The sequence below is a fragment of the Eptesicus fuscus genome, chromosome 6 (assembly GCF_027574615.1).
Source record: "Eptesicus fuscus isolate TK198812 chromosome 6, DD_ASM_mEF_20220401, whole genome shotgun sequence".
Lineage (NCBI taxonomy): Eukaryota > Metazoa > Chordata > Mammalia > Chiroptera > Vespertilionidae > Eptesicus > Eptesicus fuscus.
The window spans coordinates 59,475,763-59,492,914 of record NC_072478.1 but is presented as its reverse complement, the minus strand read 5'-3'; the positions used below and the strand labels follow the sequence as shown (position 1 = coordinate 59,492,914).

Sequence of the window (17,152 nt, the reverse complement as noted above, 5' to 3'; positions counted from 1 at the left end):
TATATGGGGCATTCCTAAAGTTCTTTATAGTTTATCTGGATATAGAAAGAACATGAATTGAAATCAGAGATTTGGTTTTATATATGTGGATTGCAATAGGAGGATAGGTTTTTAAATAAAAATTGTTAATGCTGCCATTTATTATAGGGCTGAAAAAAAAGGGAGTTTTATGGTTTTAAGAGTTGAGGGAGTGATAATGGAAAATGAAAGAATGACAATTAAAAATACAAGTACTTTTTAGGAATTATCATCTAAAATGTTGCTTTACCCTTGTTAGTCCAGGGAACTGAAATTTGCTGGTTCCAAATCCCATTGGCTTCCCTTGAAGTTGAACACAAGAAAACTGTGGTATCTGTTACATAAAACTGGAAGTAGCCATTATTTGCCAGATGGACTTTGAGCAGACGATATTGCTACTGGCAAGAAAAAATGGAAATTTAAGGTTTCTGAACCTCAGTTATGAACTGTAAATCCCGAACAGCTCTCTTTCATTTGAGTTGTCATCCCTTAATGGCCTATTAGTTATAAAGGGAGGAGATTTATTACTTAATGGAAATATCAGTAGATTGGGGAAAAAAAATAGTTCAGATTCCTTGATTGTCTGGCTCCTAACTAGCTATATGATCAGGGGCAAGTCTTGGGCCTCAGTTTCTTTATGAAAGTACACAACAGTTTTCAAAATACTCTGAATACATTATTTCATTTGCTTCTCTTGATAACTTTATTAGTTAGAAGGAAACAGTGATGGGTAAAACGTGTTACAAGATCAACAAAATATTTTTATATATAGCATGTGCTTATGTTTACTTGAGAATGATCCAATAGACACAGAATATTTGATACAGTAGAGCAGGGGTCCTCAAACTTTTTAAACAGGGGGCCAGTTCACTGTCCCTCAAACCGTTGGAGGGCCGGACTATAGTTTAAAAAAAACTATGAACAAATTCCTATGCACATTGCACATATCTTATTTTGAAGTAAAAAAACAAAACGGCAAAAACACCCGCATGTGGCCCGCGGGCCGTAGTTTGAGGATGCCTGCAGTAGAGGGTTTGTGATCTAGTTTAAGGATTAGTCTTAGGTAACAACATGATTAGTTCATCCCCAGTAACAAGAGATGGTAGATTATATGGACAAGTGGATGTGTAGATGTAGTGGGCATTTGGGAGTTCTAATTGCTTTCATTTTCTCAGTAAAGTAGGAAACAGAGCCATTGGTTCATTCCATAAAATGTGTTGAATACCTGCAGTGAGTCAGGTTTTGGGGACAATATATATAAAGAGAATAGAAAGGAAATGAGAGTAGAATCATTGATCTTTGGGAATTCCAGTAATAAAGGCATTGTTGTTAATGGTGGGGTGGGAGTCAGGATAATTTGGGAACTTCTTGGAGTAAGGGAGTGGGCATATAGATAGACAGAAAGTTTCATTAATTCTTATTCTGTCAGTTTCTTTTACAAAGAAAATGTGGGAGAAGATGAAGGGAAGGAAATGTGGATGGTGAAAAGTAGGGGAGAAAAGTTGCCGGATATTTTGTATATTCTTAGTAAAGTAGGCTTTGGGTTAATATAAAGCAGGCTGTCAATCTCAGCACGTTTGAGATTTTGAGACAGATGTTGGGGGTGGAAGTGTCCTGTATGTTGCAGAATGTTTAGCAGCATCGTTAGCTTCTGTTCATTAGATACCATACCATCCTCCCCTCCACCTCCCTTTACTGTGACAACTAAAAATTCTCCAGATATTGCCAAATGTTCCCTGGCTGGCTAAAGTGCCTCTGGTTAGAACTGCTGGTGTAGACATTAAGAATATGTGCTCATTCAGCCTAATTGCTTGGGTTCAAATCCTGACTCCAACAATTAACTAGCTGAATGACCTTCAGCAAGTTATACTTAACTAGGGGCTCAGTGCACGAATTCGTGCACCTTGAAAGGAACTGTGGGGATTGGGGCTGGTGCCAGCAGCGGGTGTGAGTGGGGCCGTCGTTGGCAGTGGGTGCAAGAGGCGGCTGTCAACCCCAATCTCCCCTCAGGAACAGGGTGAGGTGGAGAAGCCCTGAGGGGCGATTGGTGCTGGCAGCTGCCACTCACACCCACTGACAGTGCCAAGTGATCGGGCCGGCACCAGGCACCAGCAGTGGGTGTGAGAGGGGCCGGCGCCGGCAGCCAGGTGCAAGCACCGGGCGGGACCGTGGTGCAGGGGAGCAAAGAATTTTCAGTAACCACCAGAGGCTCACCCTAATGATGGCAGCTGGTGCCCCGCCTTGGTCTGGCACCCCCACTCACCTACTCTACTATCCCGCCACCACTGACACCCGCCATGTTCAACGCACGCCCCCTGGTGGTCAGCGCACGTCGTAGCGACTGGTTGTTCGATTGTTCTGCTGTTCGGTCTATTTGCATATTAGCCTTTTATTATATAGGATTAAGTCCTCTCTGCTTTAAAATTATGAAATTAATGGTAACCTAACTCATAGAGTTGAGAATTGAGTTAGTTATTGCATGTGAAACATTTCAAAGTCACTAGCATAAAGTAAGCACTCACTAAATATTTTTTATTACCTGGTGAGAGCAAATGGTGTAAGGATGAAGTTATAGTTTGAAAATAATACTTTTGGTCAATAGGAGCTGTTTCATTAAGGATAAGAATTTTGAGTAGTGTTTGAGGCTTATGTGAGTTTGGAGCTCATATATTTGTAGTGAAACCAGTGTCTCTGTCCATTCATCTGATGATTTTGCTTTTTTGTGTGTGAGAAGGTGTGGAGCAAACAATTTGGGATGATCCAGGCCTTAAATTGCTAAATAAGGGAGCTGAGGTTTGAGACTGATTTTGATACTGGGGGCTGCTAATAATCATTCAGGGACGAGATTGGTCGTGCAGCCCAGAGAAGACATGCAGTGAGTCTACGGGTTGCTGAGATGGCCTAAAGCAGCAGTCGTCCACGGACCATGGGGTTTGGTGGTCTGCAGACCACTGGTGGTCCATGAAGTCTGAAAGGTTGGCGACCGCTGGCCTAAAGGAAAAGAAAGGAGTGGTTTTTCTGTAAGGTTGAAGGATAGGGTTAGTAAGACCAGAAGGAGGAAGACAAGTAAGTTAAGCTTAAAGCAAGATTCCTATTTGGTAGTTGGAAGCACTAGAAAACACAGGTTTTGGATGTGACCATGAATATAGGTACTACAGCAGAATAGCTTCATAGTTAAAAAAAAAAATGATAAATTTAGGTTATTGGGCTAGGTCATTAATTTGGATGTTAAATTGTCCATATGATGTCAGGAATAATTAAGTAGTAGGTGATGGGTTTGGTGATTGAGTTCAAAGAATTTGGGAAGTACCTTGGAGTTAGACAAATATCTGAATAAATTGAGGATGTGATGAGAATGGCATTTCTAAATATGAACTTCAAAAAGGGAGAGACCATAATATTACATGGTAAATAGTCTTGTTGAAGGAGTCGGGAACTCAGGAGAATACCAAATCCATCTACTTCCCAACATTGAAGAGATTTTAAAATTTGAGGAAAAGTTAAAGTTATAACCAGAAAATACGTAGTTAACTTCATTTGTGTTTTATCAGGGGAACTTCTGTTGCAGTTATGTCGCTTGGAAGATGCAGCTGATGTATATAGAGGATTACAGGAGAGAAATCCTGAAAACTGGGCCTATTACAAAGGCCTGGAAAAGGCACTCAAGCCAGGTAGCATTATTTAAAACTTACTTTCTAAGTTTTAATTGTTTCTTTTGTTATTAACATGTATTTTATTAACTCATTCAAAAGCATAACTAGAAAAATAAGTAGTTAAGAATTGGATCAGAATCCAAATACAAAAGTACATTTGTAAACTTCCATTTAATATGGCAAACAGCGTTTTCTGAAACTGCTACATAAATTCATAGAAATAGTTGAGAGAAAAATTTAGAAACAACTTTTAAAAATTCACAAATGTGCCCTGGCCAGTGTTGCTCAGTTGGTTGGGCAGTCTCATGCACCAAAAGATTGCTGGTTCAATTCCCCAGTCAGGGCACATGCCTGGGTTTCAGGTTTGATCCCTGGTAGTGGGTGTGCAGGAGGCAGCTGGTCTATGTGTCTCTCTCACATTGATGTTGCTCTCTCTCCCCCCCTCTCCCTTCCTAAAAATCAATTTAAAATCTTTTTAAAAATCAAATTAAAAAAATTCACAAATGCATATAGCAGCATCAAAAGCATGAAGGGGAAATTTCCATTGTTAGGAATGGAGATGTCTCCCTAAAGGAAAGAAGCAAACCTAACTTCTGTGGTAACCTGTGGCCACAGCAGAATGGCCTGCCGGGGCACATGAATATAGCTGCTATGTGGGAAGAGGGACTAAATTTCCATCACTCAAATAAACTTGGCTTTTGAGACTCTTCCCCACTCTCCTCCCCAATTTCCTCCATCACCCTCTCCCATGAACAGGACCCACTTGTGAGGACAGGCCCAGAAACATGTTATCTATGGATAGGCCTGCCTGTTCCTCAGCCAAGAGAATCTGATTTGAAGCTATGTTTTTCTCAAGACTGGTATTGAGCCATTTCTGATACAATGAGATATGCAGGAGGAACTTTGTAACAATGTCATACTATCCTAGAACACCAGCACAGGAATAAGGACAGGGAATGGCAGCCATGAAATGTGAATAGTGATGAGAAAATATCATTAGGAATCTGGGAAACGAAAAACCTACTTAGCGACTTAAGACTCTTGATTGAATAAAAGAGAGGCCATAACTGAGGGGAAATTAGTGAAGTAGAAGATTGATGAACTGAGGAAAGCTCTCAACTGAGTGTAAAAAAGAATATACAAAAGAAATAAATAAAGAGAAATGGAAGGTAGGGGACAGATCCAGAAGCTCCAAAGTAAATCAGAGAACAGGAGTTAGAAAAGGAGAGGTTGCCCCAACCGGTGTGCTCAGTGGTTAGGCACCAACCCATGAACCAAGAGGTCATCAGTTCAATTCCCGGTCAGAGCACATGCCTGGGTTGTGGGCTAGATCCCTAGTCGGGGGGCATGCAGGAGGCAGCCCATCAATGGTGTTTCTCTTGTATTGATGTTTCTATCTATCCCTCTCCCTTCCTCTAAAAGTCAATAAAAACATACTTAAAAATAAATAAAGTACAAGACAGATCTGGTCATTAAAAAAAGAAGAAGAAAGAAAAGGAGAGGTTGAAGAGAATAGTGGAAGAAGCCATTATGGAAATACAATAATTGAGCCATTCTCAGAACTACAGTATAGCAGTCCTCAGATTTTGAAAGGCTGCCTAGAATAGAAGAGGATAAAGAAAGTTATGTATTTTATATGAGTATAGATATTTAAAATGTGAAAGTATTAGAAGGAAGTAAATATTCTGAAATGATTGTTGATACATTTAAATGGTTAGATTATAAATAATTTTCTTCCCGTCTGCAAATTTTGTTTAATATCATATTTATATACCTTGAGAAATTTGTAATTTGTTAGAAAAATATAGTTATAGTTAAATATAAAAATAATTTTTTTTGGTCTGCAGCTACTATGTTAGAACGACTAAAAATTTATGAGGAGGCCTGGACTAAATATCCCAGGGGACTGGTGCCAAGAAGACTGCCATTAAACTTTTTATGTGGTGAGTATAATTGCAAGGGAATGACAATGATGGTATGATTTACAGTTTCCTTGGTTTTAAACATATAAGGGTGCATATTAGTAGGCATTGTTAGAGTTGTCTGGGTAATTGTAAGTCAACAGGATTTTTTTCTTCCAAGGTGAGAAGTTTAAGGAATGTTTGGATAAGTTCTTAAGGATGAACTTCAGCAAGGGTTGTCCACCAGTCTTCAATACTTTGAGGTCATTATACAAAGATAAAGAAAAGGTAAAGCAAAATACATTTTTTAAAACTATCATTTCTTTGCTTAGTATTTGGAATAATTGATTCTTGCTTATCTGCACATAGTACACATTTCGTGAATCTAGTATCAGTCTTCCTAGCTCATAGGTTAAATGCACCTGTGCCTCTTCTTTCTTTAATTTAGTACTTATTTGTTTTAAGTTAGTGTAGGTATGAAAAGTTGGTAAGGTAGTGATTTCTTCAATATTTTTCTAATCCCTGCTCATGGTGAAACTCAGAAGTGATTTCTTTTTTTAAACTAAGCTTTAGCTCAGTAATATGTCTCCTTTTTTATTTAGTATAAAAAGTTCTGTCAGAAGAGTTTATTTGCTGTCCCAATAAGCTAACTTACTCTTTTAGCTATATATTACAATATTCAAATGCTTGTTAAGAGGATGTTTTGATCTTAATTTAGATTATTTTGCTTGCAAGTACAGTGGCATCAAGACATGTTGGTTGGATAAAAAAAAATCAGTTACAGTGAAGAATCAGAAAGATGGGACAAATTAAACATGCTAAACACTAACCTAAAGCACATAAGGTACACTTATTTGCCAGTCTTTTGTTGCAAGGCCCAAGGCATGGGCTTTATTGATGACTTTCGCTTTTTTTTTCTTGCATAAATCACATTTATAAAATGTGGTCTGTTATTTTCAGTTTGGCTAGAGAACTTGATGATTGCAAAGCAGTTTTAATTGTAGAATTCCTATATATTTTAATGGTATATATGGTTGTCTCATTTAAATCTAAATTGGTTAAAAATATCTAATTTATCCTTGAGTCTTTCCATAGTACTCAACTTATAGAAACAGTTCTTTCTTTTTATTCTCATTTCTTAAGTTTACATAATACTGAATTAAATTTTGTAATGATGATAATAAATGCAACTGATTTAAACAGGTTTGGGAAAACAAAACTTAGTAAGCATGTAGCTCAACTTGTGGGAGCAGAAGAACATGGGCGCGCCAGAATAACCTAGCTGTGGCCATTCAGTCCTCACAATTTTCTGAGGTAATGGAGAGAGCTGGTGTTAATCTGTTGGATCAGTTAAGTTGAGGTCATTAAAGAGAGCTTCTGTAGTAATAGAAGTCCATTTAATAAGCTAAAAGTATTCACAGCTTTCTTAGGAAGATAGGAACAAGTAGTATAGTCATGACTCAGGAGAAGCCAGAAGAACATGGACACCCACTCACTCTCCTGGACCTCAGAAACCCATCTACTGTTCCATGTTGATTTTTATTAATGCTTTCCTCTGGATTATGAAATTGAGAGTTCGTTTCACATAGTATTTAATTTTGATTTCTGAAGAATAAATGCTAATTTGGATTTTATTTATATGGATTGAGATAAAAATCATCCACAACATTATTTCTTTTTGTCCAACCTTTTTCTGATTTCTAGTTCAATTTGATGCTTTATTTTCTAGCAGGGAAAGGAGTTGCCAGTAAGTTTTTTAAAAGCTATGTCTTATACACAAGACTTATGGTTTACTTGCTTTTAAGCTTTTAACAAATACGTTTTTATTGATTTTAGAGAGAGAGAAAGGGAGAGGGAGAGAGAGATAGAAACATTGATTGGCTGCTTCCTGCATGCCTCCTACCAGAGATCAAACTGGTGACCTCTTGGTGTATGGGGTGATAACTAATTGAGCCACACTGGCTGGGGACTTGCTTTTAAATTTTTATCCACAGATTAAGAGATTTATAAAAGTGTGTGTGAATGTTTATATAGCCCTTTAAAAGTAAATGACACATTTTGCACATACATACATACATACATACATACATATATGACATATATACATGACATATATATAAAATATATATATATATATAAATTTTTTACTAAAGTGTGCTTGTGTATTTGTACTCTAGGTGGCAATCATAGAAGAATTAGTAGTAGGTTATGAAACCTCTCTAAAAAGCTGCCGGTTATTTAACCCCAATGGTAAGTTTTCAAGTTTTGGTTTTAAAAATATCTTGAAATTTTTAATGTACTGTGAAATTCTTAATTAGAAGATCATTACTGTTCCTTATTTAGGCAATAAGTTTAGTAAATGTAAATGATTTTCCCCTTTAAGCTAGAGATGCATTAATTTAAACATTGTGTGGAAATATTTTGGAAGGAAGAAAATCACATTAGCTTATTTAAACACATTTTATGTAAAATTAAAAACATCTCCAAAATAGATGATTATCCATTTACCTACCACCCAGCTCCAGTTATTTTTATGTCCTGGCCAAACTTTTTTCATTTATATTCTTACCTATTTCCTTCTACTGCCATGTTATTCTGAAGCAATCCCAAACATCACATAATTTCATTGAAATATTTTACTATTCTGAAGATGGTGGCCATAATATCATCACCACACCTGAACATTAATACTTCCTTAATATCAAAGAAAAAAAGGTCCATGCTTATATTTCCAGTTATCTTAGACACATCATTTTTTTCTGTTTGTGTTTGAAGATAGTTTGAATGAATATCCAGATGAAATCTATACTTTGAATTTGGTTGATGTCTCTTAACTCTCTTTTAATCTATAGGCTTTTTTTCTATCTTCTCGCTGCAACTTTTTGGTTAAAGAAATTAGATATTCTTGAGTTTTTCTACAGTCTAGATTTTGCTGACTGTACTCCCATGGTGGTGTTTAACATATTATTCCTCTGTTTTCAGAATTTATTATAAATTGGTAGTTGGATGTACAGTTGTTCTAGCTTGATAGCCATTAGCCACATATGGCTATAAAAAAATTAAAAATTCAGTTTCTCAGTTGCAATAGCCTCATTTTAAATGCTGCTCAATAGACATCTGAAGTGACTGCCTACCATATAGGACAGGGCAGATACAGGACAAGTCCATGATCACAGACACTTCTAATGGACAGAGGCTTGATGAGACTTAAAAGATGATGGGTGGTGGTATGTTCTTCCATCAAGAGAAATATAGTATTTGTTATACATGTTAGCAACTGGTAGAAATTAAAAACTGATTATATTCCATCATTCATTTTTTGTTACCTTAAAGTAAATTTTTTCGATCTATTTGTGCTTATCCAGTATTTCATTATGCATAGGAAAAACAAGATAAATGCTGCTTTTTCTCCCTGCCTCTTCTACCTTTTTTTTTTTTTCCTCTTCCCCGTTCTTTACCAGTTTTCAAAATAATGAATTGGTTTAGTTAGTAGCATCCTTCAAAGATGGCTAGTACATGTTTCAAAGGTATTATGAATTCCTGGATTTAAACATATTTGCTGTTTAATGTCTTTGCAATTTTAAAATATATTTTTTATTGATTTCAGAGAGGAAAGGAGAGGGGAGGAGAGATAGAAACATCAATGATGAGAGAGAATCATTGATTATCTGCCTCCTACACGCCCCTTACTGGGAATCAAGCCCACAACCTGGGCATGTGATGTGCCCTTGACCGGAATCGAACCCAGGACCCTTCAGTCTGCAGGCTGATGCTCTATCCACTGAGCCAAATCAGCTAGGGCAAGTCATTGCAGTTTCAATGGTTCCAGCCTTCTTATACCATGGTAGTAGTTGATAGCTTCCTTGCAATTTGGTTATTCCAGTTTATCTTATACACTGCCCATAATGGACCTGGAATCAATTGTTTTTTCCCCAAGGAGCTCTGGTTCTTGCAGTGGGAAAGCCCAATATGGGACCTGGGGTGCTCACTGCTGTTTTTTTCATCATAATTTCTAGGTCTCAGATTAATTTTAATACTATTTAGAAGGCGTTACCATGGTTTCATTGGTTAATCATCATAATATTCCTTTGATTATCAGCATTTTCCTACATATTTTACAAATGTGGAAGAGGTTCAATGACATGCCCAAGAATATGCAGTATTTAGTTGCAGATCTATCAGATCGGGAGTTGGTGAGTTCCACTCCTATTGTTTGTCCACTGAGCCATCCTACTTTTACCAGGAAAAAAATAAGCAATCTATTGCTTTCTTTGAAAGCAAAGAACAATTCTCTGATTTTAGAAATTTGTGTTATAAAAGCACTCTTTAATGTGTGGGTTGTGTATTTAACTTACACATTTTCTTATGAGTATATAAAAGTTAAATTATGAAATAAAACATAGAATAAGTATTTTTACTTATCTCTTTTTTGTGTATAGTTTTTATTCTATCCCAATTATGAATTGTTGCATATTCACCATAATATTAATGTATATCAAGAATATTATAATCACCAGAATTTAACCACATCATAAATATATATATATATATATACTTCAGTACATAGTGAGAAACCCAATTAAACAGTTGGGCCTTGTTCTTTTTTTTTTTTTTTTTTTTTAACCTCACATTAATGGAAAATTTCTTTTGCCTTTTTTTTCCCCCTTTTCTCATATATAAATTCCTGGTCAATAGACACTCATAGTTCTAGTACAACTTGTCTTTCCCCACCCCTTTCAGTTTCCTTTTAGGTAATATAGCTTTGATTTCATTTACCCACCATGTTTATTATGTAAAGTTCTTACTAAATGCAAGGCATTGGGCTAGGTGCTAGATAGAGAACAGAAAGTGTGATCCCATCCAAAGATCTTATATTAGTACATTTAGGGGTAATTTTGCAGCAGCTACATAAGTGACATGGTTCAAACTACTTTCTTTATTAATAAAGATAAAATGCCCATTTTGAGGTGGGTATCCTCTTAATATAGATATATATAGTGACTAATCTTGGTTTCTTTCCTCTTCCACCTGTCTCCCCTACTTTTTAAAGATGATGGAAAAGAGGAACCGCCAACCACATTACTTTGGGTTCAGTACTACTTGGCACAACATTATGACAAAATTGGTCAGCCATCTATCGCTCTTGAATACATAAATACCGCTATTGAAAGTACACCTACGTTGATAGAACTCTTTCTTGTGAAAGCTAAAATCTATAAGGTAAAAATCTATTCCCTTTTTTTTTCTTGTAGAGTAATGAGACTTAGAAATTTTTTTCTATATTTTATTGATTCTTAGTACTATAAGAACAATGACTATTTGACAGCTCATAAAACATGAAGTAACAGGTATAGTACATTCTTAGTCTGATTACTGTTACACTTGTCATGGTCATGCTAATTGGATCATTCATATCTATATGTATATATAGATACATATATATGGTTATTTATATGTGGTTATTATATATTTTCATACATTCTCACACATGTATCTGGTTATTTTTTTGGTTTTAAGTAGTAAGAGTGTAAGTAATCAAAAGTAATTATATTTGCTGTGAAATATTTGTTTCTGTTAACATTTGAGTTTGATCATATATCAGTATCTGGTAATGTTAATGAAATTAAACTAAAGATTCTATTCTGAATTTTACATATTATATCTTTTGCTTCCTCAATTCTTGGGTCTTGTATGAGAATTTCTAAACTTATGTTTTAGTATCATCTTAAAATAAAATAAATTATATTAAGATACAAATATAATTTAGTAATAAAACTTACTGGGGAACCAATAATTTATTTACCAAAAATAAAGAAATTAAGTAATGTTTAAAAGCACTTTTCAAAGCCAGGTTATGTTCATTAGTTTTGTGGCTTTGCCAAATGGACTAGTTAGGGTCACTGTGGAATGTTCACTAATGGTCCTAATCAGTAATGTTTCCATGGTTCCTTTGAGTAGAAATTGGTCATCCCTTTGCCTTTTATGACCTTTACATTAATGTTGTTCTCACTTAAAGATTTAATTTATTATTTATTATTTATTCTTTGATTCAACCATTATTTTTGAGTATTCACTGTATGCTAGATACTATTGTAGGCAATGAGGTTATAACAGTTGTCAATAATATTAAAATAAGTCTTTACTATTAGAGAACCTATATTCTACATGGCCAGAAAAGTATCAGAACTTATAGCAGAATTTATGCATCTGCATTGATTAGTCAGAAGAATACCTTTCACTTGTGGTTTCAGTCATTTATCAATAGGTAACTAATTACTTGCATAGGAATATTAGCATACTGACCGGTTTATTTTGTTTTTGTACCCTGGAAGCATGCTGGGAATATTAAAGAAGCTGCGAGATGGATGGATGAAGCCCAGGCTTTGGACACAGCAGACAGATTTATCAACTCCAAGTGTGCAAAATATATGCTAAAAGCCAATCTGATAAAGGAGGCTGAAGAAATGTGCTCAAAGTTTACAAGGGTTTGTACAGCTAATAGTCTTACTTAAGAATAAACAGTTCATACTTGTATACCTTACTTATTGTCAAAGTTTGGTTCTAATATATATTTTTAAAAATATATTTTTAGCCGAAACCGGTTTGGCTCAGTGGATAGAGCGTCAGCCTGTGGACTGAGAAGTCCCGGGTTCGATTCCGGTCAAAGGGCACATACCTTGGTTGCAGGCACATCCCCAGTAGGGGGTGTGCAGGAGGCAGCTGATCAATGTTTCTCTCTCATCGATGTTTCTAACTCTCTATCCCTCTCCCTTCCTCTCTGTAAAAAATCAATAAAATATATTTAAAAAAATATTTTTATTGATTTCAAAGAGAGAGAGAGAGAGAGAAAGGGAGAGAGAGAGAGAAAGAGACATCAATGATGAGGTAAAACCATTGATTGGCTGCCTTCTGCATGCCCCTTACTGGGTGTGAAGCCTGCAACCCAGGCATGTCCCCTGACCTGGAATCGAACTGTGAACTTCTGGTTCATAGGTCAATGCTCAACCACCGAGCAACACTGGCTGGGCAGTTTCTAATATTTTTAACATAAAAATAGTCAGGATTTTAAGTCACATTATTAGCATAAAACATTACTAACTTTTTAGATGGTTGTACAATGGGTTTTGAAACTGATTTATATTGATGGATGTTCAGATTAATTTTTTTAGGGATGAAGGAAATTAATATTAATCAAGTAACTGCTATGTGCCTAGTGTTCTGTTTCTTAAGTTACTCTCCAAACCCAATTATATAAATATTTTGATTAGTTGTTTACAGAGGTACATTTTTTTTGTGTGGTTAGAAATATAATTTTTAAAAAAAGGAAATATCAGTTTCTTTCACATTTTAACTATTCCCTCTTAATCTAAGAATGGGTTAAAAAACAAAATGATTTTGAAATAATTCAGATTCCTTGACCATCTTTTTCTGAAATCCTGTGGTAGAATAATGTATTTGGTAAGAAATGTTCTTGAATATGTGTGATTTTCACATAGGAAGGAACATCAGCGGTAGAGAATTTGAATGAAATGCAATGCATGTGGTTCCAGACAGAATGTGCCCAGGCTTATAAGACAATGAATAAATTTGGTGAAGCACTTAAGAAATGTCATGAAATTGAGAGAGTAAGTACCCTGAACATACAAGTTTTTCATTTTATTCTCTTAAATATTAAAAATTGGGGTAAATCCTATTGTTTTTTCCTTTCTCTTTATAAGTAACAGTAAGTGATTTCTAAATATTAGTATTTACATTTTTCAGTTTTTATAATGAAAATATTATAGACTGCATTTTCTGCAGACTTTCCCATTGTTTACTCTTCCTGCAAGAATTCATGTAAAAATATTTATGGAAAGTTTGTATCTTAGGTTTTCAGTAATTTTTTTTTTAATGTTTCTTTGAAATAGCTGCTGTTCCTTTAGTAACACATACAAAGTGCATTAAGTTATCCTAGAAACCTGTTTGTTGTAGATTTGATTAGGGATACCATATTCCCTTGATATTTATGAGATGGGAGCTTTGAAGCCTTTTTACAATATTTGAATAGCCTATGTCAGTGGTCGGCAAACCGCGGCTTGTGAGCCACATGTGGCTCTTTGGCCCCATTGAGTGTTCTAACGCCACTTCTTCAAAATAGACTCGCCCAGGCCGAAAACCGACTTCTGCTCATGGGCCATGAAGTTTCAATCGCACTGTGCATGCGCGCCCACACGTGGTATTTTGTGGAAGAGCCACACTCGGGGCCAAAGAGCTGCATGTGGCTCGTGAGCTGCGGTTTGCCGACCACTGGCCTATGTAATTCCTCATTTTTTATAAATTAATTGTTTTCGTAGTCCTCTTCACTTTTGATTATTTTTTGTGGGGTTTTTCTTAGATAAAAATATGTTATATAATTTCATGCTTCTTTTGTTAAGTAGAGAACCCCAGAGCTTAGTTGAATTGTGTTAGCTTCTGGTTGCCTGATTTACTTGCTAATTGATTTCTACATACCAGCATTACCATTTCATAGCATTCAGATTTGCATCCTTATAAAAGTTACCAAATACTGAATATTATAATATTTTGCAAATCGTTCTAAACGTAAAAACTGAATGTTTATGCAAATCTTACTATATTACATCATTATGTATACTGTTTGATTTATCATGATAGTTTTATTTAAGTACTAGAGGCCCGATGCATGAAATTTGTGCAAGGGACTCAGCCCCTCGCAGCCTTGGCTGGCCCTTGCAGCCCCGGCTTTGTACGGAAGGTGTCTGGATGGTCGCTGGAAGGTTGTCCAGAAGGTCGTCCTGCTGTTCAGTCTAATTAGCATATTAGCTCTTTATTATATAGGTTAATTAAGAAAGGAATAAATAAATGTTTTAAAGCATTGTGTTTCCTTTTCATCCAACAAGTAATTCAGTGCTTTGTATGTGTATATATTTTGCTAATTGGTGATGGCCAATTATATTTGCTTATTTGCAAAGTGTTTAGTATATTGAATGATTGTAACTTTTTATGTTATTTTACTAATGTTTTTATGCTTAGAACACTAGTTCCAAGGCTTTGAGTTTTGTAGTTTTCTTTGGTATTGCTCTATTTCAATATAATAAAAAAGACAATTTTGTTAGCATTTTATAGAAATCACTGATGACCAGTTTGACTTTCATACATACTGTATGAGGAAGATTACCCTTAGATCATATGTGGACTTATTAAAACTAGAAGATGTACTTCGACAGCATCCATTTTACTTCAAGGCAGCAAGAATTGCTATAGAGATCTATTTGAAGCTTCATGACAACCCCCTTACAGATGAGAATAAAGAACGTGAAGCTGATACAGGTATGGTATAATATACAAAGAACTCTTATTGTTTGCTGTGGTATGAGTATGTGTATTTATGTTTTTGTGTAATATATAAATTTTTCCTGAGCAGTTTGTTAAGCATTCTCTGGGAAGATACTATAACCAGCCCTTCACATCTGTGGGTTTTGCGTCTGTGGATTCAACCAAACATGGGTTGAAAATAATGAAGGGGGCCCTGACCCGGCTGCTTATTTGGTTGGAGCATCATCCCGTGTTAAAAAAGGTTATGGATTTGATTCCTGGTCAGGGCACGTACCTGGGTTGTAGGTTTGATCCCCAGTCAGGTGCACAATCAATGTTTCTCTCTCACATCGGTGTTTCTCTCTCTTTCACTCTTCCCCTTCCTCTCTCTATAAAAATCAATAGGATCATAGCCGTGGGTGAGAATTAAAATAAATAAATAAATAAGTGGGAGATCCCAGAAAGTTTCAAATGTAAAACTTGAATTTATCACGTGCCAAAGCACTATACTGAATCCATGTAAACGAAGTGATGTTTGGTCATACCATGTTGTAGCCTATATGCAAATACTGCTTCATTATATAATGGACTTCAGTGTCCGGGGATTTTGGTATGGGCGGGGGGGAATCCAGAGGATACTGAAGGTACTGTACATGTTTAGAAAATGATGACAGTCACTTTGTGAATTTCTCTAAGCAACAAAAGAAAAATACTGTTCCCCTAGCCAGTTTTGCTTAGTGGATAGAGCATCTGCCTGAGGACTGAAGGGCCCCAGGTTCGGTTCAGGTCACGGGCACATGCCCGAGTTGTGGGCTCGATCCCCAGTAGGGGGCGTGCAGGAGGCAGACAATCAATGATTCTTCTCATCACTGATGTTTCTCTCTCTTCCTCTCTAAAATCAATAAAAATATATTAAAAAAAGAAAAGTACTGTTTATATTTTCAAAAGTTAAGAATTTGTAATTGATCATTAGCTTTTAAGAAGTTGACTTTCGCCGAAACCGGTTTGGTTCAGTGGATAGAGCGTCGGCCTGTGGACTGAAGGGTCCTGGGTTTGATTCCGGTCAAGGGCATGTACCTTGGTTGCGGGCACATCCCCAGTGGGGGGTGTGCAGGAGGCAGCTGATCCATGTTTCTCTCTCATCGATGTTTCTAACTATCTTTCTCTCTTCCTCTCTGTAAAAAATCAATAAAATATATTTAAAAAAAAAGTTTGGTTTATTCAATATTGTAAATTGCTAGCTCCAGTACTATAATTTGCTAACTATATAAATAATGTTGGCATTCTACATTAATGTTGACTGCCAGTATGTCTAGTTATTCCTCTTTTTAATAATAATTTGTAATTAACCTACTAAAAGATGAATATTGCTTGAAAATTAAAAGCCAGCTTGGAATTAAGCTATTAAAATTGTCCAGTGACTTATCATTTGACCAGTTTTTAATATGCCTTTTTAAAATATATTTTTATTGACTTCAGAGAGGAAGGGAGAAGGAGAGAGAGAGATAGAAACATCAATGATGAGAGAGAATCCTTGATCAGCTGCCTCCTGCACACCCGCAACCTGGGCACGTGCCCTGACCAGGAATCGAACCATGCCATTCTTCTGGTTATAGGTTGACACTCAACCACTGAATCATGCCAGCCGGGCTTAATATGCCTTTTTCATGGCAGGGTGTCAGTGTATGTAGGGAGAAATCTTTCTTAGATAATTATTTGGAAAATAATCTCAGAATGAAAGTGATCTAGCATACATGTAGAAGGATATAAATTAATTGTACGTCCAAATATTTTGTGACTCATGACAAAAATGTTACAGGAGTTGAGGCATAAAGAGTGTGTCAGATTTTTTTCTTTACTCCTAAATTTATTTCTCTTCTGATGTTATAGTTGGTTGCATTGTATATTCTTCCTTCTGTTAAATACCTTTGGAGTTTTTGTTGTTGTTAATTCATGATTAAATTTTATTTCCTGTTAGGCAAGAACAGTTTAGAAATTTCTAAGGTCACACATTAAAATCACTGTACAGATTTCTCTAGAATCTGTTGCTACCTGTTGTTTCTTCAAGTTCAAAAAAGATACCAGTAAGATTCTACAGGACAATTTATAGTTGAAGCTGAGAGCTGAGATCCCCTGACTTTTTTATTTACCTTTTTGTTCACACGTCCTGGCTTTCTACTCTTTCTCATGTTGTACAAATAATACACAATTAACTATACAACATTGAAACAATTCAGAAATATCCTTAACAAATATGAGAAATCTTTC

General features: G+C 35.8%; 1 protein-coding gene across 2 annotated transcripts in view; it reads left to right on the top strand.

The window, feature by feature from the left end:
• The window catches only part of NAA15 (N-alpha-acetyltransferase 15, NatA auxiliary subunit), a 73,094-nt gene that overhangs the window by 35,894 nt on the left and 20,048 nt on the right, over positions 1 to 17,152 (top strand). For both annotated transcript variants that reach the window (XM_054717720.1, XM_054717719.1), the window contains exons 7-14: positions 3,570 to 3,689; positions 5,519 to 5,614; positions 5,754 to 5,860; positions 7,750 to 7,822; positions 10,623 to 10,792; positions 11,905 to 12,057; positions 13,069 to 13,197; positions 14,686 to 14,899. In XM_054717720.1, coding sequence (XP_054573695.1) covers positions 3,570 to 3,689; positions 5,519 to 5,614; positions 5,754 to 5,860; positions 7,750 to 7,822; positions 10,623 to 10,792; positions 11,905 to 12,057; positions 13,069 to 13,197; positions 14,686 to 14,899 — 1,062 coding nt within the window. The remainder of the gene's footprint in view (positions 1 to 3,569; positions 3,690 to 5,518; positions 5,615 to 5,753; positions 5,861 to 7,749; positions 7,823 to 10,622; positions 10,793 to 11,904; positions 12,058 to 13,068; positions 13,198 to 14,685; positions 14,900 to 17,152) is intronic.